General features: G+C 39.3%; 2 protein-coding genes across 2 annotated transcripts; one reads left to right on the top strand and one right to left on the bottom strand.

Annotated features, from left to right (window-relative positions):
- The first annotated feature begins 361 nt into the window (after positions 1–361).
- LOC137189553 (high choriolytic enzyme 1-like) lies at positions 362–1543 on the top strand. Its single transcript, XM_067599495.1, has one exon. It carries the CDS (start codon positions 758–760, stop codon positions 1541–1543), a length of 786 nt encoding a protein of 261 aa, XP_067455596.1. The 5' UTR covers positions 362–757.
- Positions 1544–17954: 16411 nt separating this feature from the next.
- Positions 17955–22752, bottom strand: LOC137187013 (gonadotropin-releasing hormone II receptor-like). The gene is made up of 4 exons (XM_067595943.1): positions 22463–22752; positions 21135–21731; positions 18988–19192; positions 17955–18838 (listed from the first exon to the last, which is right to left on the bottom strand). The coding sequence occupies exons 2-4, from the start codon at positions 21681–21683 to the stop codon at positions 18291–18293; spliced, it is 1302 nt and encodes a 433-aa protein (XP_067452044.1). The 5' UTR covers positions 21684–21731; positions 22463–22752; the 3' UTR covers positions 17955–18290.
- Positions 22753–26506: the final 3754 nt, after the last annotated feature.

Here is a 26506-nt window from a genome sequence, read left to right as displayed (position 1 = left end):
GGGCAGCTAGCTGTTTCATTAGCTGAAGAGCTAATATCTTCAGGGTGTGTCTAGTCAGATAGCACCGTTTTTGTTGTTTTGTTGTGTGTTTATTCCGGTCATTTGTTGACATTAGTGGGAGAGAAGTAAGGCACTTGGGAGCATGCAAAAACGTCACTTCCGTTGGATTTTTGTGGAAAATCCAGCCCTGATCCTTCACATAGAAATCAGTCCACAGGGTATTACAAACAACCAAGAAAGTCAGGGAAGGTGTCATTTTTTATTTTACATTACTACTCGTTCACTCATTGGCAATAAAAAACAATTAATACATGTAAATTGCTTCACAATTCTACATATAGAACCTTTAACAGGCCTTTTATTTATTATGTTTGATGGTATAACTGAATAAAGGTAATAAATAGGGTATTTAATTATACATACAAATGAATAGCTCAGATTAGTAAAAAAATATACATTATTTAGCTTAAATTGATGAAGATATAAAATGTTTAGCAAAACATGTCTCAGCCATGTTCATCCACAATGGCCAAAGATAACAAACCATGTTTAAAAAGTAGGTTTGTCTGTGGAGTCAGACTTCAGAGGTTTATTTAGGCCTAACAGTGTGGACCCCAACCCATAATCCTCCTGCAGACACACCTGTAGAGGAGAGTATAAAGACCCTGGACTGAACTGAGTCAGACATCAAGCTTCAAGGAGTCTCTCCAGAGCAGCTCGCCACAGAAGTTCCACTGACACCAGACCCACGCTGAAGATGACTCCCTCTGTCAGCCTGCTGCTGCTGCTGCTGCTCGGCCTCTCTCAGGCACATCCTCTCCAAGAGGAAGGAAGTGAAGAAGAGGATGACGACACTGTCGACATCAGCACCAGAATTCTGATGTCCAACAACGCCACCGATGAGATCCTGCTGGAAGGAGACCTGCTGGCTCCCAGAACCAGAAACGCCATGACGTGCTGGTCCCAGAGCTGCTTGTGGAGGAAAAGCTCCAACGGCAAGGTGATAATCCCCTTCACCGTAAGCAGTCAGTTCACCAGCTGGGAAAGGCAGAAGATCCAGAACGCCATGAAGGCCTTCCACAGCAGAACCTGCCTCCGCTTCGTCCCTCGTCAGAACCAGTATGACTACATCAGCATTGAGAACAAAGCAGGATGTTTCTCAGCTCTGGGACGAACAGGAGGCAGGCAGGAGCTCTCTCTCAACAGGCAGGGCTGCCTCTACCACGGCATCATCCAGCACGAGATCAACCACGCTCTGGGCTTCCAGCACGAACAGACCAGGAGCGACCGCGACAGCTATGTCAGGATCAACTGGGAGAACATCGACCCGCGGATGGCCTACAACTTCTACAAGCAGAACACCAACAACCTGAACACTCCTTACGACTACTCCTCCATCATGCACTATGGAAGAACAGCCTTCTCCATCCAGTACGGCAGGGACTCCATCACTCCCATCCCCAACGCAAACGTCCAGATCGGCCAGAGGAAGGGCATGTCCCAATGGGACATCAAGAGGATCAACAGGCTCTACAGCTGCTAACAACACTGCTGAACCTTTGACAGCCAAAGATATTATTTAGTAAACCAAATGAGCTCATCATAACCTTTCAGTTCTTGTTACCATATTCTTTCAATATGTTCAGACAATAGAACATAAGATATAGTCCAAAAGTTGTTTAAGATGTCTGTAATAAAGTCAGTACAAAATCACTGATTATTCTTCTGTTATTTGCTCAGGAGGTAAAATGGGTCGTCCACTAATCGGAAGATTGGTGGTTCGATTCCCGGCTCCTCCAGTCTACATGTCGATGTGTCCTCGGGCAAGATACTTAACCCCAAATTGCTCCTGATGGCTGTGCCATCAGTGTGTGAATGTCTGTGAATGATTAGATTTCCTCTGATGGGCAGGTTGGGACCTTGCATGGTAGCCCCTGTACCCATTCAGCGTAAGAATGTGTGTGAATGGGTGAATGTGATTCGTAGTGTAAAAGCACTTTGAGTGGTCGGAAGACTAGAAAGGCGCTATACAAGTACAGTCCATTAATCATTTTCATATATTTGTGTGTCCACATGCAAAAACATTAGCACAAACACTAAGAGCCAGGCAAGGACCTGAAGACCACAACAACCACACAAACCTTCCTGCTGGCACCTTATCTAATGATGGAAACTATTCTAAAGTAACAGAGACACTAACAGTCTCTCAAAGTGACATCTGAAGAGCCGGTCCTTTTTAGCTCCACAATGAAACAGGTGTTCACACCATATAGCCTGGTGGGGGTGTGATGTGAGTGGGTGGGTGAAGGTGGGGGGCTTCATCTGCTGTTGTAACAAAAGTGACGATAGAGCTATAAAGACCTTTTTATTAACATAATGTGGCTCATAGTTGTGCAGAAGTGGGGGAATTATTGCTTACTTTACGTTATATTTAGTTCATGCACCTTTGATGAACTGTGGTGTTGTATCAGATTTTTTTCGCCCTTTACCCCAGTGAGAGGCAGCCTTTGCATGTTCGTCCCATCTGTTTTCATCTTCCTGTGGTATCTCTCACCTCGGCTGCATGCCTGCCAACATTCTCTGCCATGAAGCAAAGACATTTTCTACAGGCTCTGCCATGCATATGGACGACCCTCCTCCAACACATAGCAGACAGGCAGAATGCTGCTTCTAACTCTGTACTCTACTGCAAATCAAAGCCCCTCATATTAAAGATCTGTAAACCAGCAGTAATTTAGCAACCAGACCGATGTGCAACAGCAAAATGCACAATGAGATTAAATAAATATCTGACCAATTGTCATAAAATGGGCCACACTATAGTGAGAATTATATGCTATTTCCTCTTTTCTGATATACTAAAAGCACCAAAATAGCAAAACTGCTGTCATCATATTACTTTACCAATGATCACATAATGTAGGAAAAGGATTTGCATGGCATTTTCATTTTTACAGTTCCATCTCTGGATATGCTAAATGCCTTAAATGTAAATATATCAATGTCAATATAGCCACGTTTGATTTTTATAATGTTCTGTAGTGCCCTCTAGAGGTCACTGAAAGTAATGGTAGTCAGGATTAGTGCCAATTCAACTCAGTTCAATTCAGTCCAGTAAAAATTGGGGTAATTTAAAGGAAAGAACTAAACATGCAAAAAGCACCTTACAACAAGCCACACAATACATATATCACACAAGTTGTACCATGTTACAGATGTCCATTTGTCAAATGTTTGTATTATCATAACCTGTGAAGTTGGAAACTTCAATTATGTTTTGTGTTGTTGTTATACTTTAACTTGTCATACAGTGCAGGATAACCTGACAAGAACACACATGGTGGGATGAGTCTGAGACTCCAGATAAGTTCATCAGAGTCAGTAATGATGCATCATGAATGTAAAACCTTTATATTGAGCACTATACTAACCTACTCAGCCATAAACATTAACTGAACCAAACTGACTTGACTTTAATTGAAAATATTAAACATTAAGTCTATTTTTACATAAATGTATTCAAGCCTCTTTTAAGAAGTGTTTTATTTTAGATTTTCACGTCTTTTTAAAGTCCTCTTCCACTCAAAAATGTGTTTTGCTTATTGTTACTTCACATGGATGTTTGAACTTCACTGTGCAGAATGATGCATGTGCAGACTTTGACACCAGAAGGCTGTTTTCACATTCATCTGTGGAAGAGGGAGAGTCTGCTTAAATCTGAGTTAAAGGTGTGTACCTACGAGCATGATCTATGACATCACAACTTTGGGAGACAATCTTGGTTCAGTATGCAGCTCACACAAGTGTGATGTGAAGCCTCCAGTGCACAGACACTGAGGGTGGACTCAACAGTGAAGTAGGAAACATCTTGTATACAGCAGTTAAACTGTTCAAATGAAAAATATTTGCATATTCTTAGATTCTGGATTTGTCAGTGAGGGAGAAGGAGTAGATAAGATTTATTTACTCACTAACTGAACTTTTTTGTGGAAAAACAACATCAGACACAAATTATTAACTGAAGCAGAGTATTTTTATGTCTTAAAACATGTCTGGGGGGATCTTTAAGAAGTGTTGTACGTCATGTGGACATCATACCACTAGATGGCATCAAAACATCTATAATTATGTTGCTCTAATATGTCCTAATACACTGCACTGTGTCACCTACCTTCAACTGATGTTTGTACTGTAGTTGTATTTTACTCTCACTGTCTGCGTTGTTCTGTTATTCTTTGTATCTGCTTTGGCACAATTACTGAGATCATGAATGTTTCATTTTGTCTTGTCATATCCTGGTCTGGAGATGACAGGAGATCACAGGTCACAATCCCCCTGCGAGACCAGGGAAGGAAATTAGAAACTCATCCCTCTTATCCCTCAACATATACTGTGCAAGATTAGATCACAACATTATACTATACAGTGTACTGTATGTAATGTAGACTATGGATGTGCTGAGCAGCTACTAGATGTCACTTTGCAAACACTGAATGTTAAACACATGAAGTTATTTAACAGAAAAGATGTTGCCTGTGAGCAACACCAACCAATCTTCACCAGAATGTCCACATCTCAACATCTGACAAGGGACAAAAACCAGAACCTGGAAAAGCAATTTCCCCCTTCACAGGTTTCCTTCTCTCTGGAGTTTTTTTCAAGGCTTCCTTTGATCCTATACAGTCCCTTCATCTATAAACAGAAATGAAACACTGACAAGAAAAATTCAAGGTGCTCACAGCAGCTTCCAGCTCATCCATTTACATATACATACAGTATGTCAGGAACAACACACACACACACACACACACACACACACACACACACATATAGAGGCCCTGAACAGTATAGTCCCGTCTTGCCACTTATCATCCCCAACAAACCATCCACTCTAACAGCACTCTATTGTTCACAAACAATATGGACTTAACATATGGAATAAGGAAGTAATCCAACCAGCGAATTGCCATATGTTGACTCACTTTACTGACATGGACATTTAAATTTCTCTAATGTTGAGACATTCTCAAGTCACTGTGTATTTATTCAGCATTCTTTCAGTGAATATTACACACTACTATAAAGCATGTTACTTGGTGTAAGCTTTGAAGCATCCCTCATTTTACTTTAAAAAAAACAACAACTTTTTCACATGTGTAGAAAAGAATCATCCAGCATGTACATATAACTTTGCAAGAAGATCGGGAGCTCTCCTCTTATTATATTGTGATTATAATTAGTTGCCAACTTAAAGGTCTTCTCTGGACATGTTTTAAGACGTTGTAAAAATACTAACTTTGAATAATAATTTGTGTCTACTATGGTTTTTCCACAAAGAAAGTCATCAAAATCCTTAAAACAACAGCTACACCTCCTCCCTCATTAAATATTCCAGGATTTACCAATAATGTTTATTTAAAAAGTTTAACTGCTGGACACAAGATGTCTCCTACTCCATTCTCAGTGTAGCGACTACTGGCAACAATGTAAAAGTCGCTGAGAGGCTGAGGTTGGGCCTTGTTTGCCGTTTGTCCGACACGCTAGCAAAAAGACTTGCCGAGATCAAAAAAATAAGTTTATTACTTTTATTAATGAAAAGGATCAACTTATTATAACGTGCACAAAATATAGGCTACTAAAAATAATCACAGCGATCAGGTGTAAAACAGCGGTCAACAAAAAATACAACGACCCACTCACCCTCTGTCTCTTTCTTACCAGCTGGCATGCAGGTGAACAGGTGTTTATTTTAACTATAGGATACCACCGCCCATATCCATGTGACCTGATTATCAATCACTGTGATCGTGCAATGATAAACAAACAAAAATAACCCAAAATATAAAACAAAAAATTACTACTTTGCAATTCATTCAAACTTGAAAATTAATCCATTCATGGCTCCTACACTCAGTGTTTGTGCACTGGAGACTTTAAGTTTGTGTCAGTTGCATACTGGACCATGATTGGCTCCAAACTAGTTGTGATGTCATAAATCATGCTCGTAGGCCCGCCCCTTAAACTTAGATTTTCTGTGAGCAAAAAGAAACCTTTTTTTCAAACTCTGCATAATGACGCGCAAACATCCAAGTGAATGAACAAGAAGAAAAACACATTTTTGAGTGGAAGGGGACTTTAAGCTTGATGCAAAGTAACACTGATGTTACTACAACACTGAAGTTGAGCGTTCCTTTCATAATGATTCTTTTTTAATTATTTTGTAAGTATATAATGATGAATAGAATTAAATTCAAAAGTTTATGCTTCTATGATGATTTTTTAATTAAAAAAATAGAGACTTGAGTTTTTTTTTTTAAAGTTGTATACTTGACAAGCTTCACAATCCTATTGTTATGATATTAATATCTTCACATAGTACTTACATAATATATTTATAGATGTAACAGTTACGCATTCTGATGAAGTACAAACAAAACCAAAAGCACTGGGGAAATGAATATTAATATTATTAATAATATTAATATACACACACACACACATATGTATATATATATATATATATATATATATATATATATATATATATATATATATATATATAGTCTCATGTGTTTTGTCAGGATAAAAGTACTCTCTATTGTTTGAGTCTCTGAGGACACTTGTTGGCTCCTTTGTTGGGATGATAAACATTTTCCATCCATTACTTCTGCAACTGGTGCAGTTTAAGGGCACAAAACCAACTTCACATGTTGATCTTTTCATAAACTCTGTCGTTCTGTTTTCTGTCCTCCGCGTGCGCGCGAATCTCACTGATGACGCTACTCGGAAATTTAATTTATTATTCATTTTAATTATTAATATAAGTACGCAAACATGCATGGAATGGGAAAACATATCATGCCAAGGATATGACACGGGAGAAAAAATAAATACATTAAAAAAATAAAATAAAATAATTCATTAGGCCTATGTGCATAGCAACCATAGACTGTATAGCAACCAGCAGATCCTCTCAAAACGCAACTCTCTTTAACTTACATGACACTACATACAAAACACATGACATATCTCCGCTTATAACTGGAGAGAAAATAGAAATGAAATGAAATGAAATAAAAAGAAATATAATAAAACACTATGTGCATAGCAACCAGAGGCTCCTCCTCCATGATTCCAGAACGGTGTTAACCTTTCCTGCTTCATCGTCCAGACAGTGGGACCACTACTCCAAGGCCGAAGTCAGCTAACTTCGGGGTTAACTCCCTCCACTTTATCAACAGATGCCAAGCAAGAAATGGGAACTCAGCTTCAATCTTGAGGAGTTGCAGCATTTATTCACCGACAGAACAGCTCAAACTGTACATGCACTGTACTACTAACAGTTACTGTCACAGCTAAACTACTAACTTCGTACTCTCTGCTCCAGTCGCCAGTGTCACTGTCAAACACGCTCTCACTCTCTCGATCGACCACACACTTGTACGCATGCAACCTACGACCATGTTGAAACTGAAGTTTAACAGAGTTACATCGAGCTGAACGGGTTGAGGCTACCTAGCTAGATGGGTGGTGACGGTGTAGAGGTGACGGTATCCTGCAAAAATAGCCGACTTTCTGTTGATGACATCACGTTCCCGTTCCCTATCACAGTCACACACGCTCTCTCTCTCGCTCTCCCTTGACCACACACACGCGTCAGGCACACTTCCTACGCACTGGGCTATTCCTTAAAGAAACTACGCCAATTGTATAACAACGGTGACATTATCAGCAGTAAGTTACAGTACATAAGTACAACCCGTGTTAATCGTCACTTTCACAGACGTCGGAGAGGTACATTTATTTTTTTATGCTCTGTAGCTAAGCTAAGCTAAGCTAGGCTAATTAGCATTAGCATAGTTTATTAGCCAACTATGCTAATTAGCCTAGCATTAGCATCTTTGCTAAAAAATTTTGTTGAGGAAATATATTGTGTCAAGAAAAGAAGAAACGCATTTTATTGTGTTATTCTGTCAAAAAATATTTTTTTAATAGCTGGTATTGAGTAGTAAGGCATTAACGTTACTGAGTAACTTATAGTATCACAAATGACTGATTATTTCTTCAGTAACGAGTAATGTAACTGATTACAATTTGAAATTCTTTCAGTATTAACCTACAATAACGCCTCCTCCTACCAGAAGTAATTGTGAAGGTTGATTTGAATGTTTTCCTTGTGTTCAGTGGAGGGCTAGCTAACGGTAGCTGTTAGCTTGGCGCAGGTGCTCCAGTTGAAGTTAAGTTAGATGTTTAGCGTCCAGCAAACAAGGAGGAATACCTCTTCCTATACTATTCAGTTGTTTTATTTGCAATTTCTGTTTTCGTATCTGGCCCGTGAAGCTTATAAAGTATTTATTCAGGGGTCACCTGGGTTTTTTTTCCAGAGGTGGGAGGGTGTGAATCCCGCAGCTTCACTGTGAGGATGCTGCTGCGTGCAGCTAACGTTAGCTGGTGATGGTAAGTAAATAACTACAAACCTCAGGCTGACTGTAGCTCAACAAAATCTCATTTTTTATTTAATTTCTACACGTTTTAATACAGAAAATGGCTTTGGCGTTGTTAGATATGTTTGACAGAGCTGCAATGAATAAATAACAATAATGAGTTTAAACAAATTATTTTTACTGTTTACAAATGAGTGAATTTATGTAATTACTTTGTCAATAAGTGATAAGTTATGGATACTTGATTTCTTTTCTGAGTAATTTGCCAAAAATGTGCATCTTTTGTTGTACATAGGGAATGCAAGTTCACTTTGTCGAGTATTATGTGTAAAATAGACTGTGCACCTAGTTCTTCCTTTGTGATGAGTAAACTCCTCACACTTATCACTTTCTTTGCATAGTTGTGATGTGAATAAAAGAGCAACTATATCCAAAAACGTTTTTTTAATACTAAACTTCTATTCATTGCTGAACAGTTGAACTCATATGTGTTGGTGTTACCATAATAGATGTGGCTCACTGTTTGACCCAGTGTAAGACGGCCAGCAGGAATTAGTTTTCATATACAGATATTGAGCAGGACTGTCACTATATACTCACTCTTCGTTTGCATGTTTTAATATGCTGAAAAGGAGCGTCCTGGCAGGAATAGAGGGTTAAATGATGATGATAGGCCAGCTGTTATGTGTAAGGTGGTGGGTGTTGTGTGTGAGGGGTCAGAGCCCCACAGCTGGCCAATCTGTTGGTGTCTTTAAAGAGTCTCTGAATGAAAGTGATCACAAAATAAAACAACCTGCTACTTTCTGTCTTTCAGGTGACAATCCTGAAATGGAGATGAGACAATGGAGGCAACAAGCTAAGAGGAGGAAGCTGCTGCAGAAAGAACAAAAGATTGATGAGAGAATCAGAAAGAAGATGGAGAAGAGGAGAAAAAAGAAAAATGAAGAGGAAGGAGACAAAAGGGAACCTGGTCTGTTTTTCAAAGCCGTTAGTGCGTTCGCTAGCGGGTATGATGACTTTAAAATTACTTAACTTTGAAATTATACTTGCAGTTTACATCTCTATGTGGTTTGTATAGAGATGTAAATGCAAGTATAATTTGTGCTTTCATGTAAAATTAAAAAGAAAAAAAAATGAGAAGAATGACAGGCATGCAAAATAACAGTTAAAACTAAACTAAACATTTTAAGTAAATAAAAAACTTATTTGTAAAATGTTTTGGAAATTATGCATTTTAAATTCAGATTAGAGTAGTTAGAGGAGAAAAGTAGAATAAGTAGTAATACTTCAAATGGTTACTGTAATACAGAATAAAGTAATTTGTCCTCCAATGAGGGGGGTGGAGGTGAGTTTAAATTTATTAACATAATTAAATCTAATCTGATGTAGAAACTAATTTAATATATCATCAAATCTAATATTCACCTGTAAAGAACTGCAGGCTGTTAGCGTTGGCAACAAAAAATCATTCACCGTAGTTTTTAAACACTTTGATTCGATTGGTCTGATAACAAATGGACTGTAGGAGTGAGGTGGACGATCTTTCCCTCAGAGCAACTTGTCACTGAATGTCAGAAGACAAAAGAGGAAATCTTTGACATAATCAATCAGTCATCAATGGGACTTGAGACATCCTCAGCAGCTGTTTATTACTGGATGTGAACATCACAAACTGACTCTCTTGGGCTCTAAATGCCAGCTGGATTCTCAGGAGAGAACAACAAAGACCAACTTGATGACATGAAAGGTTTTCTAGTCACTAAAGTCCTGATCAGCTTCTGCTGCTGCACTGTTGAGACGTCCTGACAGGATGCGTCACAGTGTGGCATCAAAAAAAGAGAGAGAGAAATGACACACATTCAATTCAATTCAATGCAATTCAATTTTATTTATATAGTGCCAAATCACAACAAAAGTCATCTCAGGGCATCTCTTTTCACATAGAATCCCCATACAATCCCCCATGAGCAAGCACTTTGCGACAGCGAAAAGGAAAAACTCCCCCTTAATAGGAAGAAACCTCAAGCAGAACTGGACTCTAGGTGGGCGGTCATCTGCCATGACCGGTTGGGTTGGGTTGAGAGAGAGAGAAGAGGGTGGGGGAGTGGGGACACAGAAAAGCAGAACAACAGCAGCAACAACAACATTAGATGCATGACTAGCAGCAAGAAACAGCAGGAGAAGGACAGAAGAAGGACATCAACACGCCAACACGGTTTATGGGGTTTCCTGCGGATGAGAAAGCACAAAGAACTCCGGGGAAGAAGTCAAGTTAGTAACATGCATTAATAGTAAATGAATACATACAGATGGAGAGGAGGAGGAGGAGAGAGGAGCTCAGTGCATCAAGGGAAGTCCCCTGGCAGTCTAGGCCTATAGCAGCATAACTAAGGGCTGGTCCAAGGTGAGTCTGGCCGGCCCTAACTATAAGTTTTATCACAAAGGAAAGTTTTAAGCCTACTCTTAAAGGTAGAGAGGGTGTCTGTTCCCTGGACCGAATCTGGAAGATGGTTCCACAAGAGAGGAGCCTGATAGCTGAAGGCTCTGCCTCCCATTCTACTTTTAAAGACTGTAGGAACCACCAGTAAGTCTGATTTCTAGGAGCGCAGTGTTCTAGTGGGGTAATAGGGTACTATGAGCTCTTTAAGATATGAATTAAGCATACAAAATAACTAGTTAAAACACACTTCAACTAAAAACCTTTAAATCTAATAAATGATTTAGAAAATAATTTGACATTCAGATTTGAGTAGTTACAGGAGAAAAGTAGAATATGATAAAAAAAAAAATACAGAATAAAGTAATTTGTCCTCCCATGAGGGGATGGTGGTGAGTAAAATATTATTTTTAAAGGAATGAAAAGAATCAAAAGAATAGTAGTGTGTGTTTTCCAACGCAATCAAATCAAATGTAACATGACGATTCAAATCTGATTTAAGCTGATTTGATTTATTCCAAAATATTCTAATAGTCTTATTTCACACTCATGTTTTACACAGATAGAAAATATGTACCTAACACTTTCTTTGTGCTGTGAACTGGACAATTCAATCTTTAAAGTTGAACTAAGATTTTAAAAAATTGCTAAAAATGAACAAATGTCATTGTTGTTTGTTTTGACTTGTGTACTTGTTTGGCTCACTGAGACTCTCCAATGGAACAAAGTGTTTTTCTTGTTATGAAATGTCAGCTGGGTTTGTTGTCTATGTGCTGTTTTTAACAGGATCTTTGAATACAAAGTCACATCATACAGTTACACAGCATCATTTAAAGCAGCACAAGTTTTACCAGAGTTAAGATGATCCATGATCCAAAGCTCTGAAATTGGGAACATTTTTGTTGTTCTAGATGATTGATATGATATTTTCTGTTTTCATTCTGTTGTTAGTAAACAAAAACATGTTTTCAGGACAATAAATTGGTTTGCTAAAGCAACTAAAAATTAACCAATAAAAACAAGCAAATTATGTCCAAAATGTTTTGAGTCGCTGGTGAAGAGCATGAAGGAGAAACATCAACACTTGTGAACCATATTCTAGTCACTTGTAGCTACATTACATACACTAATCTGGATGTGTTTCAGTGTGGAATATGTTGATGTAAATAACTTTCCTCATGGTTGACCTGCTGTAGACGGCCGTCATCATTCACTATACTTACATTCTTACATTCAAACAAAACATGGCAGCCGACTCCCAGCCGCTTCACTACTAAGCTTACAAAGAACTCTGATGCATGTTGAGCTTTTATATCTTCCACTAACTTTTAGGGATTCTGGTGTTAAACTCCTGTTTACATTCAACATAAAGAAAACACCCTGATATATTTTGGATTGATTATTGATTATTCTGTTTCCAAGAAAAGGTCCCTGATCATATCTGCAACAACAGCAATAATCTGTAAATACTCTGTTGTGGGAAACTAGTAAGAAGTGGTTTCTGTAACTAAAAGAGTGACTTTCAGTAGTCACTCTGCTGCTGTTTCGTTTGTTTCATCAGTTCAGTGTTTAAGATCAGAGAAGACAGCATCAGAGGGTCCAGCTGCAGCAAAGTTTTAGTACTTTTACTACTCACACAAGTCCTAAAGCGTTTTACATAGCATATGAAATGTAAACCATTACACAGATGACAACCTGTGTACATCACTTACAGTTTGTCATTCACTCAGTACTGCTGTACATGTCAAATCTACATGGTACAGTGTTGTTGGCTGGTCTGGATCCATCAGAATATGTCCCCCTGACCTCACACTGATCTGCATCTTCTGTCTCATAAGTCTGTGAGCTGCCCTGCAAAGCATCATGGGACCTCAGCTCACACTCCCTCTGATCCAGCAGCATCAGGGGAAGGACAAGTGGAGCTGAAGGAGGCAACAGGCTCCACCGTCTCCAGAGCAAAGGAAGAGACGTGTTGGTGCTCATGAGACAGAATGCAGGTTACAAGTCTAACATGTGAACCACGTCCACCTGCAGCTCTGTTATGACCTGACAGATGATGTCTCAACTCTGTATGAATTTAAGTAGGAAATCTGCATTATGTTTATGTCTGAGCAGAGATTAAATGCAAAGTGCTCTAGTGAAAGAAAGTCTGATGAAATCTAACTGTAATTAAAAAATATTTAATCACCGCTAATCTGACTTGACTAAATCAACATTAATTCACCTAAGTGTAGAGTGCTCTGAACATCTCCGGGTTTACTTTGTAGCAGAGCAGTTGAGTTTCTGATGTGTGTGTTGACATATTTGAAAAGGTCACTATAAATGTGTTAAATGCCACTTTGACATGACAAAACCATTTACGATTGACTGTAACTTCCTGTATCTTGAAAACGAGGGCTGAGCTTAGTGTGCCATTAATGACTCTCAGCTATCTCTGCACTTTATCTACACCAGTGTTTGACAGAGAAAATTAGATTAGCCTTTATGAAAAGTGGATGCTGCAGTGAGAACATCCAAATCTCCAACCTAACAAATCTGCCATTACCTGAAACTGACCTTTAAAAAGGAGAGATTTGGCTCCAAAGTGAGATTTTCCCGTTTTGGGAGTCCTTCCTCAGAATTTAAAGCAACTGAAAGGTAATATAAGGTGATGCTTTCCCCCTAAATTGAACCACAGAGCCATTTAAAAACTGTACAGAAAATCCCAGTGATACCTTAGTAATGAGGCAGTGTAAAGCACATCGAGGAATTAGACATTTACCTGCTGCAAAACATATACTCAACTAAAACTCCCCTTGGCTCATTCCAGAGTTACATATTGTAGAAATATCATGCAATGTGACACACTGAACAGTGTAAAAAGCTTTCACAACACCTGAATCAAACCTGGTAGGACAGTGAAGAGAAGTTACATGTGCATGTGATGCCATTGTTTTAGAGCAAGTAACAATGACGGACAAGATTTGAATCCATTTGGAGAAACAAACCCCCTAAACCCAATCAATCGTTAAATCTGATCTCTACTGGCCAAGAGATTCATTGAGCCTTACAACATTTAAGCTACTGTAGGCCAGAGAATGTATTCAGGCTAAGAATATCTCAGACCTAGAGTCGGACACATTATCTGACCCTTCTGACATAATATGGGAAAAGTGAATGAGTAGGCTTAAAGGCTGAAAGATCTGACCGGAGCAGTACTTTGAATCTGCACAGTTTTAAACAAACTCTGTAAGGAAAGCTCTCTTCTTACAGAACAACTGGTTTCTAACACTGACTGGACTGATCTGTGTGGGTTTCATGCTGATCAGCACATTGAAATGACGGTTGTAGTGGGGAAAACACAAAGTATGCAGTTTTGCTTGTCTTCAGCAGCTGTCCTTCGCGAGCTACAGGTACATACATCTGTTTTGTGAGCAGTACAACTGGAATAAATGTTGAAGGGAGGCCTGTATGATGATGCGCTCATCATACAATGTGCTCTCCTCTCACTGTAGGAGACGTAATATGAGTGGACAGTCCTGGGAAGGATCAGTGAGCAGTGAATAAGTTGGCATTCTCCAGCCGAGAAGAGAAAGTAATGTGGCCAAGTTCAAGACAATGTAAGCAAAAACCTGCTCTACCGTAACAATAAGCAGACAACAAGCACGCAATAGCTTTCAATCTTGGCTGAAAATAAGATTAGACTGACAACAGCTCCACTATCAGCAATATGGATTCTGGCAGGCGTCCAAAAAGATTAAAACAACACTGTTGTCACGGGCTGCTATGGTTGTGTGTTATGTTTTATTCGTGCATCAAGCCAATGGCAATTCGGTCATTTAGTTTGTCAGGACAGAGTAACATCATCGCCCTTGACCACATGTGCTGACTGCTCTGGTAACAGGGACCCAGCTTCAGGGTCTCCAGAGGATTCAGTGGGACTGGTTGTGAGATGACAACATCAGTGTTAAAATGTCCTGGGTTTTACAATTCCCTTCAGAGACTCTGACAGTGACTTGGATCGTCCACTTCATCCTGTTCGACACAGCTGCCAATCTAGACAGAAAATCCCAGAAAATCACTACAGCAGGTACAGCAACTAAAGCAAAATTCAAAATGCCATGATAGGTTTGGGTTATATACATTATGACTTATGATATATTGTTAGAAATACTCAATTATTTTAAAGGAATAGTATGACATTTTGGGAAATACTTGTGCGTGTGAGTACGAGCTAGAGCCAGTAGGGCAATTAGCTTAGCTTACCTTTGCTTAGTGTAAAGCCTGAAAGCGGGGAAAATAGTTAGCCTGGCTCTGTTAACCACCTCTAAATAACATGTTGCATATCATTTGTTTAATGTGTACACAAACAGAAATGTAAAAACAAAGGTTTTGCAGATTTTACATGGAGCAGAAGCATGAGCTGCTGTCTGTCAAGAAATAGTTGCACCATGTAACTCCCCTTTTATCACAAACATTTTTACATTTCTGCAGATTGATGGAATTAGATACAATGTGTAAATTACTGAGATTTAGATGTGTTGGTAGGCAGAGTTTTTAACTTAGGACAGAGCCAGACTAGCTGTTTCCCTCTACTTCCACTCTTTAGCTAAGCTATGTTAAGCTAAGCTAATCACCCTCAGCTTCATATTTAGCACACAGACATGAGGAGGTGTTATTGGCCCTCTAATCTAACTCACGTCAAGAAAGCAAATAAGCGTATTTCTCAAATTTATCAAACTATTACTTTAAGTTAAAAAACAAGCCTATTATATAAAAAGTTTGGACGATGCCATTGTTTAGGCATTAAAAGCTGAATAAGTTGCTCCTTTCGTAATTGTATCTGGTCAAGGCAGTAACAACCAAACCCTTTCGTTGATGCTAAAAAATCATTTGAATCATTTCATTTCAAATATAATCAGGGGTGAAACAACAGTAGTAGTTTGTTTACAAAGCAAACTGACAAACCAGGTTATACTGGGTTTTGTAATCTCTATTATTTTATACAGTAGTGGTACTACATTGTTGCACAACAATATATTGTTTCAGGCTTTTTGTTACATATTGAGTGAATACTAATATCACATACCGTAGTAGGATAGTTACATACTAGGTTATATTGTTGCATATCCATTAGTCTTCCTCTGCAGCTCTGCTCTGGGGAGATCCAAACCCTCCCTGGACAGCTGGGAGATGTAAAGTTATCTTGGGTCTACCTCAGATTATTCTCACAGGTAGTCGTGTCTAGTGCACCTCCATAAGGAGGCATCCAAGTGGCATCCTACCGAGATGCTGGATCCATCTCAACTGGCTCTGGTTTTCTTGGATTTCCAAACTCCCTGGAAGTTTCCTGAGACATCTAATTTTGGCTGTAGGAATCTGCAATCTCATTTTTTTCAGTCAGTACCCCACTCTCATGGCTACAGGCAAAGAGTGGACACTGGAAAAATAGACTGACCAATTAAATGAGAGTTTTGCCTTGTTGCTCAGTTTTCATTCCAGTGCTATGGTCCGTTACAATGTGCTCATAACTGCAGCTCACACACCCTACCACTGATAAAATATAATGGTTTATAGTGACCAGATGTAGATACACTGTAGATGTAGATTAATGCTGTATATTGTCACACAGTACGCTGTGGTTGTAGGCTATACTGTGATCTTTTCCATCCATTGCATTATACAAGACTATATCTGTCATAGAAGTTCGGTCAATTCATGTTCTTTGTTACTGACAGTCACTTTGATCAGAGCCGCCTCAATGACTCCCAGAGCAGATGTGAGGCAAAACATCAAAGCATCCTGGGTACTGTTGTGTTTGCCGCCATTAGACAGCAGCAAATAGGAGAAACAAACTGCCCTTTCTTGTGTAATCACAGGGGATTTTTGGTTGGGCCATGGCAGAAGCCAAACGCTGATCAGAAGCCAAAATCTGACTGATGACTTTCAGGTCGTTCAAATCAGCAGCATTTTGTGGTGTAGCGGGAGTGTAACATGCTTTGATTCGTGGCTCTGTCTCTTGCATGGCTGCAGCAATTTGTCTCTAGTATGTTTTTGGATTCTGGGGTCAATTCACAGAATTTTATGAGATTGGAGTTGGAGCTGTTGGAGCCACCTGATGCTAGCTGGAGACATCATTTCTATGTTCTATGTATATATTCTATGTAAACTGGAGAGAATGCATCACATTTAGTATCACAGTTTTGCTAAACTCATTCGTCCCAAACACAGAATCATTAAGCTTATAATGATAACCATTGGAACCTCGATGTATCTCAGCTAATCACTGCCTGTATGTTATGATCAAAACATTTGTATTTAATCAAACAACATGCTACTGTTAACTAAATAACTAATCTTCCAGTGATATAATTCTCCACATAAGATGATGAAGATGATGATTGCTTTTTGCATTTTATTCGGTACAGTTTATGAGTATTTTTGTAACAACACGCATTTTTTTGCACCCAATCTACATATTTCATTACATTTGTTTAAACTGCACCCAAAACACTTGACGAGACAAATAGAGCAGCAGTTAATTTGCATAATCCAGCCAATCAAGTCCAACATACAGTACGTGCAAAAGTAGTCTATGCCTTTAAGAGTGTTTTATATAACTGCTCTGAAAATACCATCAACCTCATCTTTCAGAATTAGTTTTACATGAGTGCAGTTAAATGTGGAGGTGCGACTTTAGTTACATCCGTCATCTGTTACAAGTATTTATCTGTTTAGGAATCCACACATAATAAAAAGTTGCAGTGACAGTTTGATTGAGGGAATGGATTAGATTTAATCTGGGGATTTTGTTTCTGTTTGTGTCTGTGACCTTGATAGTTTTCTGCACCAGGCTGCTGATAGAGTTCCTTTCATTATCTTGTTTTTACCTCTCAATCACAGTTTTCCTCATTACACAAACAATGCTGTGGCTTATGGCAGACTAAGATCAACGCACCATGTGAATGCTGTCTGACTGACATGATGGTCCTTCATTTTCCAGAGGGAATGGACTGGATGAATACATCTCTAAAAAGCTCTCATGTTGTTATGGCTGCAAATCCTTAAAAGTCATTTAAGGCTCCCTTAGCACTGTTGTGTAACCCAACAATCAACTTCTATTTCCCATTTAGTGCTGAAACTATCTCCACAGACTGCTGAATGAATATTTCATATAGCAGATTTATCTCAAAATGGGAGCCAGTTCCCCAGCACACAAACCATCAGACAGCAGTTGTCGTATGATGACAGATGTTATATAACCCTGAAGTAAGATCGACAGACCCACGCAGCAGACACACACAAAAACACACCCAGAGACAAACATGTATAAGTCCACAAGGAGATGGATGTGTGATGCTTCCAGACTTATTTTATACATATATGTTAGGTTTGGTTGTGAAATTATTCAACCAGTTCAAGAAACGGTGTTAGATTTCTGTTTCTACTCTGTTTTTCTCATCATGTTGAGCTCTATGTACTGACATGGCATGACTGCCCTCCTCCTCCTCTTCCACTGACACAGTCAGACACCTGCTGTCAGTGGATTTCGGCCCAAGCTGTGCACAGTTGCTGTCATTTTCCCCAGAAGTCATCCCTCTTTTAGAAGGTGAAGCTTTGGCAGTGCATTTCAAAGACTCCGTTATCACCGTGGTATTGGTTTCCTTATCTGACATCACTGCGGTTTTGCGGTAGCAGGTCCTCAGCCTCTTGCGGAAGCGTATGGTGAACAGGCCGTAGATGATGGGGTCCAAGCAGGTGTTGAAAAGCCCAAAGATGAACAGGATGTGAGTGAGGGAGTGAGAGACTTTCCCTTCTAGGTCGTCTGGGAAGAACCAGTACCACAAACCCAGCAGGTAGTACGGAGTCCAGCAGACTATGAAGCAGATCACTATGACTATGCTCATTTTAAGAGTTCTCATTCGTGCTTTGGGAATGTTGTTCTTTGAGCAGCGTAGATGTGGCTCATTGGGGGACACTGGAGGGAAAAAAAAGAGTCAGGAGTTATTGAACAGCTACCTTTGTGATTTAAATAAATGCACCAAATTGATTCTGTATGCTGTTTCTATTGAGTCACGTCTCATTACATTCTGAACAAGCAAACACCAGACTCATCTTCAAACTTACAGCTCTTTTTTGTCATCCGCTTGGAGATCTGGATGAAGATCCTGGTGTAGCAGATAATCATTATGACTAGCGGCAGCAAGAAGAGGCAGGAGAAGGTAAACATGTTGTAGGCCGTTTCTTGCCAGTGAGTGACGAAGCTCCCCCTAGTGGTGCACTGAGTAAAGTTTGCAGGATAGGTGATGGTCACATTACGGAAAATGAACATCTGCAGAATTAAAAATAAAAGAAAAATGTTGTGATCACATTTTTCCTGCAGCAGTTATCATCCAATATTCTCTTTCTTCCTGTCTGATGGTTTGGTTTTGACCAAACCTCCCACTATCCCTAAGAATTACACTCATGTAGCACACAATTTATGTCCAGTAGTAATGTTCAATGCCAGTTAATACTGTGTCCTCTTTCTATCATGGTAAAAACTAAAGGTGTGGAGGTCGGGGTGGTTGTTGGTTATTTAACACATTGAGACCTGAGTTTGCATCCCATCTTAGACTACCAATTGATGTTGGCTTTCTTCAATATTTAATCATGAAGATGTTTTCTCTCCAACCTTAACCGAGTAGTTTCAGTTTCTACAGCCAGGAGACAGTTAGCTTACCTTAGCATAAAGATTAAAATCAGGGGGAAACAGCTAGCCTGGTTCTGTCCAAAGGTAACAAAATCAACATACAAGCACCTCTAAAACTCAAAAATGAACATGCTATATCTCATTTATTTAATTCATACAAAAACTTAAGTGTAAAAGTGAGGTTCTAGTGGTTTTATGAGGGGTTATGTGTCAGACTATTGACTTCCTAGAGTCTTTTTGTCATGATGTTGCCCGGCAAGCAAAGGAGACCTCAAGAAAGACCTCTGGGCCCAGCTTAGATGTAGTCCAGCACATAACTCCCTGCAAAACCACAACTTGTTTTTACCTTTGGACAGAGCCAGGCTAGCTGTCTTTATGCTAAGCTAAGCTAACTCTCTCCTAGCTGTAACTTCATATTTAGCATACAGACTTGAGAGTGGTATCGATATTCTCATCTACCTGCAAAAAAGTTGATTTTTATCAACGTATTTCCCAAAATGTCTGATTAGTCTTTTAATCATAATTAGGGCTGTAACTAAAAATTATGTTCACTTTCAATCAATCTGTCTTTTATTTTCATGAATAACTGATCATTTTGTCCTAGCTTGTTTTACCTGCAGTCCAAAACCCAAAGATTTACAGTTTACTATCATATGTGACAAAGAAAAGCATCAAATCCTCACATTTGACATGCTGGAACCAGAAATTGTTTGGCATTTCTGCTTGAAAAATAACTGAAATTATTAATTGATGATCAAAATAGTTGCTTATTAATTTTCTATTGATTGACTAATCTATTCATCAACTAATTCTTTCCACTCTAATCATAATGCATTTGCCATGTGTGCATATTGTATGAATTATTGATTGAAAACACTGATATTTAACATTTCAAATCATTGCTGTTTAGGGTAATGCAGGGTTTTGCAGATTCGTCACACCAACGTGTTGTTTGGAGAGTGCAGGCTGGACTGTATCGCCACACTTCTGCTTTTATCTCACGTGATCAACAGTGTTACATGCTATGCGGCTATGTTTCAGTGGGTACAGTGAAGCATCTTTACTGCCAGGATTAGAGATGAAGGGCTTTGTCATTGAATCCATGTGTGACTCAATGATAGAGCCACTAATCCCTGACACTAAGACATTCTGGGCCACTAAATCATGCATCTAAGCTTCTACCAAATGCCATATTTATACAAATGCACAGAGATATGTAAATGGAGTGGATGATGAACAATGTAAAGGAATTCATTTTTTTAATGTAAATATTAAGCCAGATTTTCCTAGCATGTGCGGTTTGCCTACAGTTTAATACTTCTGTAACTGAGATAATACATGCAGATCCAGTGATCTGTTGCCAGATATAAAGGCCTATAGCCTGCTTACTATAACACTGTACATGGAGTAGAGGTTACAGTCATACAAGGAAAAGCTTCACACATAAGAGATCAGTTCACAGTGTATCCTGTGACCCATCACTTCTCTCTTAATCACTTTCTTCATCCTAAGTCTCTGTGTTTAACAAAACCAAACAGGCTGTAAACACCTGTCATGTCAAACCAGTCTCACTTGGCCTTACCTGAGGGATCGAGAACAAGGCGCTCATAGTCCACGCCACCGTCAGCATGACCCTGTTCCTTTGCGGGGCCATGCCGATGGCCAGAGGGTTGAGGATTGCCGACTGTCTGTCCAGACTAATCACTACTGTGATAAAGGCACAGGAGTACATGGCCTGAAGCTTGAGGAACATCAGGAATCTGCAGGCCAGGTCGCCAGCAAGCCACTGAACTGTGATGTTCCACACTGCATCCACTGGCATCACGATAAAGGTAACCAAGAGATCGGCTGCAGTCAAGTTGACGATCAGCACTCGGACGTGGGATTTGCGTTTGTGGCCACTGGCTGCCCACAGCACAGCCAAGTTGCAGAAAGAGGATATACCACACAGGATGAAAGTAATGATCACTCTGACTTTAGCTGCTGTGGAAAAGGTGGGAAGCTGCAGTGCTTTGTCCACTGATGTCCAGTTACAGTGAGGAGCCAGCCAATCGCAGCTAGAATTGAGGTCGTATCCCGAGCTCTGTTGATACATAGTGACTGGAGGTTCACAGCAGGAGGAGGCATTCATTTTCTGACCCTCAACAAGGAGTCAGCATTTTGTTCAGCTACATGGAGGCTGGTGGCACCAAAGGGAGATAAAACAAAATATACGCAACATGAGCCTTATGCATGAAGATTCATCCGCATGGATTTGCAGTAATATGGAGTAATACAGCGGATGACAGAGGGAGCAGACTTCTGTGTAGGGCACATCTCTCTGATGCTCACTGAGGTGGAAACATACTATGATCGCCTCTAACAAACCACAGTATATGCATAGGGGGTCTCCAGACTATTGAATAAGCAGCACCACCAACAGCACCACCTGACAACCAATCAAGTTAATTACATCCTAATGACTAATGACATTCCAATGACTCTCTATTGGTCAATAAAGATGGAAATGGCTCAAACATTTCGACAAATTCTGTTTATTTCTCTTTATTTTCCTGAGGAGAGCCTCAACCTGGTATTTAAAACGTTTCCATTTAGCAATATTACACTACAAATCCAACTGAAAATGCAATAAATAAAAGATTAATTGTAGCTTTTAATTTGCATGTTTTATTATCATATTCCCCGATGGTGTAAAAAATGATTCTGTGATTATCTTGTACTATATATTTGGTGTGAATGCTTAAAAGTCAAGGAAGTACTTAAAAACAACAGTAACCAAATACTACACTTCACATAAGGCTGTGTGGTTTAATCTATGTGTGCGCAGAATGCTTTTGCTCATTATATGTAGTGGGAGGAAATATAAGCGCATTAACATATAAATACCGCAAATAGCTACAATAAACTCACATTTATGTCCGATGTTTGTCCGAGTCTGTTTTTTAGTGAAAAAAGAAAGTGCAATTCTCCTTTATGGAAGTCTCAGACCCCGCTGCGGCTCCATCCCCCGGGTTGAGCCCTCAAGACGAGTACAGCACTGAGTTTCTGAGTAGTCTGGTAGTCGGTCTGAAGAGTCTCCAGTCTTCCCTCGCACTTTTATCTCAGTGTCCCTTCGAGTGGTTTTCAGGCGGGTTTTGTTCATCCTCCGCGGTGCGCGTCAGTCGCTCCGTGGGCGCGGCCACGAGCATCACCGCATCCCAGGAGCGTCAATTCAATGAACCCTGAGCTCCGGCAAAGTTTCTAATTTTAACCCCGCCAGAGTAAATGTAAGGAGACACTGCAGCCCCTATTAGCGTCATTTTAACACAAAACCTGCTCTTATTAACTGTACTTCTTAATTATGTCTGGCAAGGTTATGTAATGATATACTAGTGGAGAATATCTGTACAAAATACACTTATGCAGGCCTGATGGTTTTGTTTGTTTGTTTGTTTGTTTGTTTTTCTTTCCTATTTTGCCACCTCTGCATTATTTAGTAATTTATTTGTTTACCTTGTCGAGGCAGGAGCAACTCTTCTACTTCTTCCAGTCTTACATCTGTACTCCATAAAGCTTAAACACACAAATATAATGCAAGGAACCTTTGGAGAAAATGATCCTCAAGAAACAAGAAAGTATAGCTTTAAAAGTAATAACAACTGTTACCTGTAAGCCTATTCTGGCATATTTACAACTCAATGCATTGGCGGGGCACGTCACCCAATTCACAATAAATAAATAATAACCTACACATTTTCCTACCTTTCCACTGTTATTACTGAGCTTTAATATTAATATTAACACTGGGTTTTTGCATGGGTGTGAATGGAATCTCATTGTGGTGCTCAAAGCATGAAGAATCACTTTGACTTTTGACTATTTCTGTGAACTATAGGCCTTTAAGTACACCACAATATCCTGAGTGCACATCCTGACTTTGACCTCACTCTCATACAATCCTTCATATGTTTATAGACAGTCTTGTTTCCAAACATTCAGTACAAGATCCACAAACATTCTGCAGGCACATAATCACACACCTACACTGTATACTCCTGTTCTCTTATACCTATGTCAGCTGTGGAGGAGGGTGTAATCTCAGCTCTTTATATGAGGTAACAAAACAATTCTTATGTGTGCTTCCATAAAGGCTCTTGAGCAAAAAAAAAGAGGAAAGATGCTTAGTTAAGTCAAGACAGTTTTTATTTGTATAGCCTGATATTATAAACCACAAATTTGCCTCAGGGGGCCTTACAATTGTACAGCAATACAACATTCTCTATCCTTAAACTCTTGATTCGAATAAGGAAAAACTCCCTAAAAAACCCTTTAACGGGAAAACAATGGAAGAAACCTCAGGAAGAACAGAGGAGGGATCCCTCTCATAGGGCAGACAGATGTGCAGTAGGTGTTGTATATACAGAATAGACAGAGAAAACAAAATTACAGAAATACAGCATAGAAAAGCTGAGAGGAAGTCATTACCAATAACACCAAAGTCCCAGAGTCAGGAGTTAAAGACTTTGCATCAGGAGAACTCCTATTGAAAAATTGCTGATATAAGCCAAATTCTTTTCTTTTGATCACAAGCTGAAAAGCCGATCCAAATATAAACCACAGTCCCTCTTTTTCCCTTGTTTAAAGTAAGTTAAAACCTGCAATAACGAAAAACATGACATCAGTCAAAATAATTCATTCATGAATGAATATTTTATTGCTAAGCTATCATCGTGCTCCTCTTTTGTCACAGGATGATTATTTAAACAACACAATCAGGTAGGTTTTAGCAGAAGAGAGAAATTCACCTGTTCGTCCCCCTCCGGCCAATAAAAGTAGCAGTTGAGCACCAAAACATGAGATAAGGTCATGATATATGTAAGACCTGCTTTGGTTTAATACAAGGACCTCAACCACTGCATTCATTCACATCATTTTGCATTTTCCACATCATTCTTGCTACCCACAAAAGAGGAAAAACTGACATACAGCACATAAAACCTTCATTAAAAATGACCCATGACTGAATTACATAATAAATATATAATGCATTTCTTCTCAAACATAAAAAGGAAGCAGATTGCTAATCAGTACAGGTCAATGCTGCGTCTTTGGTCCCCCTGTGATAAAATCATGCTGTCTTTCATGTAGGTGGATCAATTATTTGATATGATTTCTACAAAGACAAAATTCATAATTAACGAGATAAATCGGGTACATTTTAATTATTGTGCTAATTTGGACACTGACCTGTGTCTGTTTCTCAGTAAAATAGCTACTGAAGGTGTTTCCAATTAGCCCACAGAAGAGTACAGAGACAGATTCTGTGACTATTCGTTATTGCCGCACACTCTCATCTATTCAGTCTACGATGGTGGATTATCAGCTGGTCAAAGTGATGGAGCAGCTGATTGGTGCTGGCTGTTGGTTTACGCAGATGTCAGAGTCCGGGCTACTATCCAAACAGGTCACAACCTTCTCAGCTCCACAAACATCAGACTCATTTTCACGTTAATCCACAGTAATTCTGGCATTTGTATTGAGGCTGAGTATTATTATCATTCATTGCTTCACTGTGATCCAGCCACAATCCCTCCACTTCCACAACCAACAAATATTACTGCACCTGCTGGTTCACAAGCCAGAGACAACTTGGTTTGTCTCCTGGATTCATTAAACCCACATGTTGACCCTATATAGGCACAACATGTTGTTTTGACTGAAAACCTATAGAGAGGAAATCACAGGAATTCAAAGAAGCAACATTAGTATCATATTTTATGACTGCATCATTACACCAAATTCAAGAGCTTATAAATGGTTTAATATACAGTAACTCACTTCTGTATATACTCACCTCTACATCACTTTGTGATGTAGAATCGAAGATAAAGGTCTGAGGAATACTTGGCACACAACAAGTCTTTGTAATAATGGCCTCCATGTGGATCAGATGTAATTTAACAGGCTAAAAGGTGCTGGCAGGACAGTCAGCTGATTTACAAAGTACTGATACTATATCTCTGCCACAGGGGCAGGATGTGTGCAGACATGTTGTAAAAGTATAAGTGGTGAGTCCAGTGCTAACCTGACCAGCATTTGAGAATCAGATCTCCCTACAGATTGCAAAAAAGCTTTTATAAATGATCTAGTGTGAAGATGCAGAGCTGCCATATATATTCTCCACCTGCAGACATAATTTCAATTAAAAAAAAATCTTCATCTATTCACGGTAATCCATCTACAATATTTTGTCATTTACTGGATACATGTGTTAGGGGAAATAACCACTATACTATCATGTCATCAGAATTCAATCAAATAAAATAATTACATGCTAATGAGCCATGGCATTGCAGTTGTTAGACAAAAATGAAAAGTAAATGGCACAGGAAATTAAACCTTGCAATTGTTACACTTTTTTTTAAAAATTCAGTACACCGATCAAATAGTTTAGCTACAGAGTTGATGTGCTGTAAACTGCAGATCCTCTAATAGATATTAGCTGGTGGTGCCACAAAATCTGACAGCATTGAATCAAGCCATGTTCACTTTTTGCTACCATCTAAAATGCTGCAACAGCAGTGATGTCTTTTTTTTAACCTGAGAACAGCAGAGTGACCACTCACCTTTATAAATGCTAAAACCTGCCCTGATCCAATAAATAAACACGTCAGTGACTGAACAGTTCATTATCTTTGGGCAGGCAGTTCCTGAATTGACGGTCACCTGAATCAATGTTACATTCAACACTACTGCAGCAGAGTCAACCTTGACTATAAGCGGTGCTGACATGTACTGAGATACTGAAAGCAAACTCAGCGTAAACAGATTTGCTTTAGGCTGCAGTGTAATCACACTGAAGAGATGTCCGGCCAGGACGAGCCCGACAGGTACTCTGTTTATGTCTTCATTCAATCAATCAATATCATCAGTTATAATGCAGTGACCTCTGACTTTTGACAACTACTAGTTGCT

This window comes from Thunnus thynnus, chromosome 1, assembly GCF_963924715.1.
Source record: "Thunnus thynnus chromosome 1, fThuThy2.1, whole genome shotgun sequence".
Taxonomy (NCBI): domain Eukaryota; kingdom Metazoa; phylum Chordata; class Actinopteri; order Scombriformes; family Scombridae; genus Thunnus; species Thunnus thynnus.
The sequence above is the reverse complement of the archived record's forward strand: the minus strand, read 5'-3'. Positions and strand labels throughout refer to the sequence as shown.

What these genes read in the sequence shown, in the direction of transcription:
- LOC137189553 (XM_067599495.1), top strand. Translation starts at nt 758, where the DNA reads ATGACTCCCTCTGTCAGCCTGCTGCTGCTGCTGCTGCTCGGCCTCTCT.
- LOC137187013 (XM_067595943.1), bottom strand. Translation starts at nt 21,683, where the DNA reads ATGAATGCCTCCTCCTGCTGTGAACCTCCAGTCACTATGTATCAACAG. An exon ending in CCTTGTTCTCGATCCCTCAG is followed by an intron (nt 19,193 to 21,134) that starts GTAAGGCCAAGT and finishes TTAATTCTGCAG; the next exon opens with ATGTTCATTTTCCGTAATGT. An exon ending in GCGGATGACAAAAAAGAGCT is followed by an intron (nt 18,839 to 18,987) that starts GTAAGTTTGAAG and finishes TTTTCCCTCCAG; the next exon opens with TGTCCCCCAATGAGCCACAT.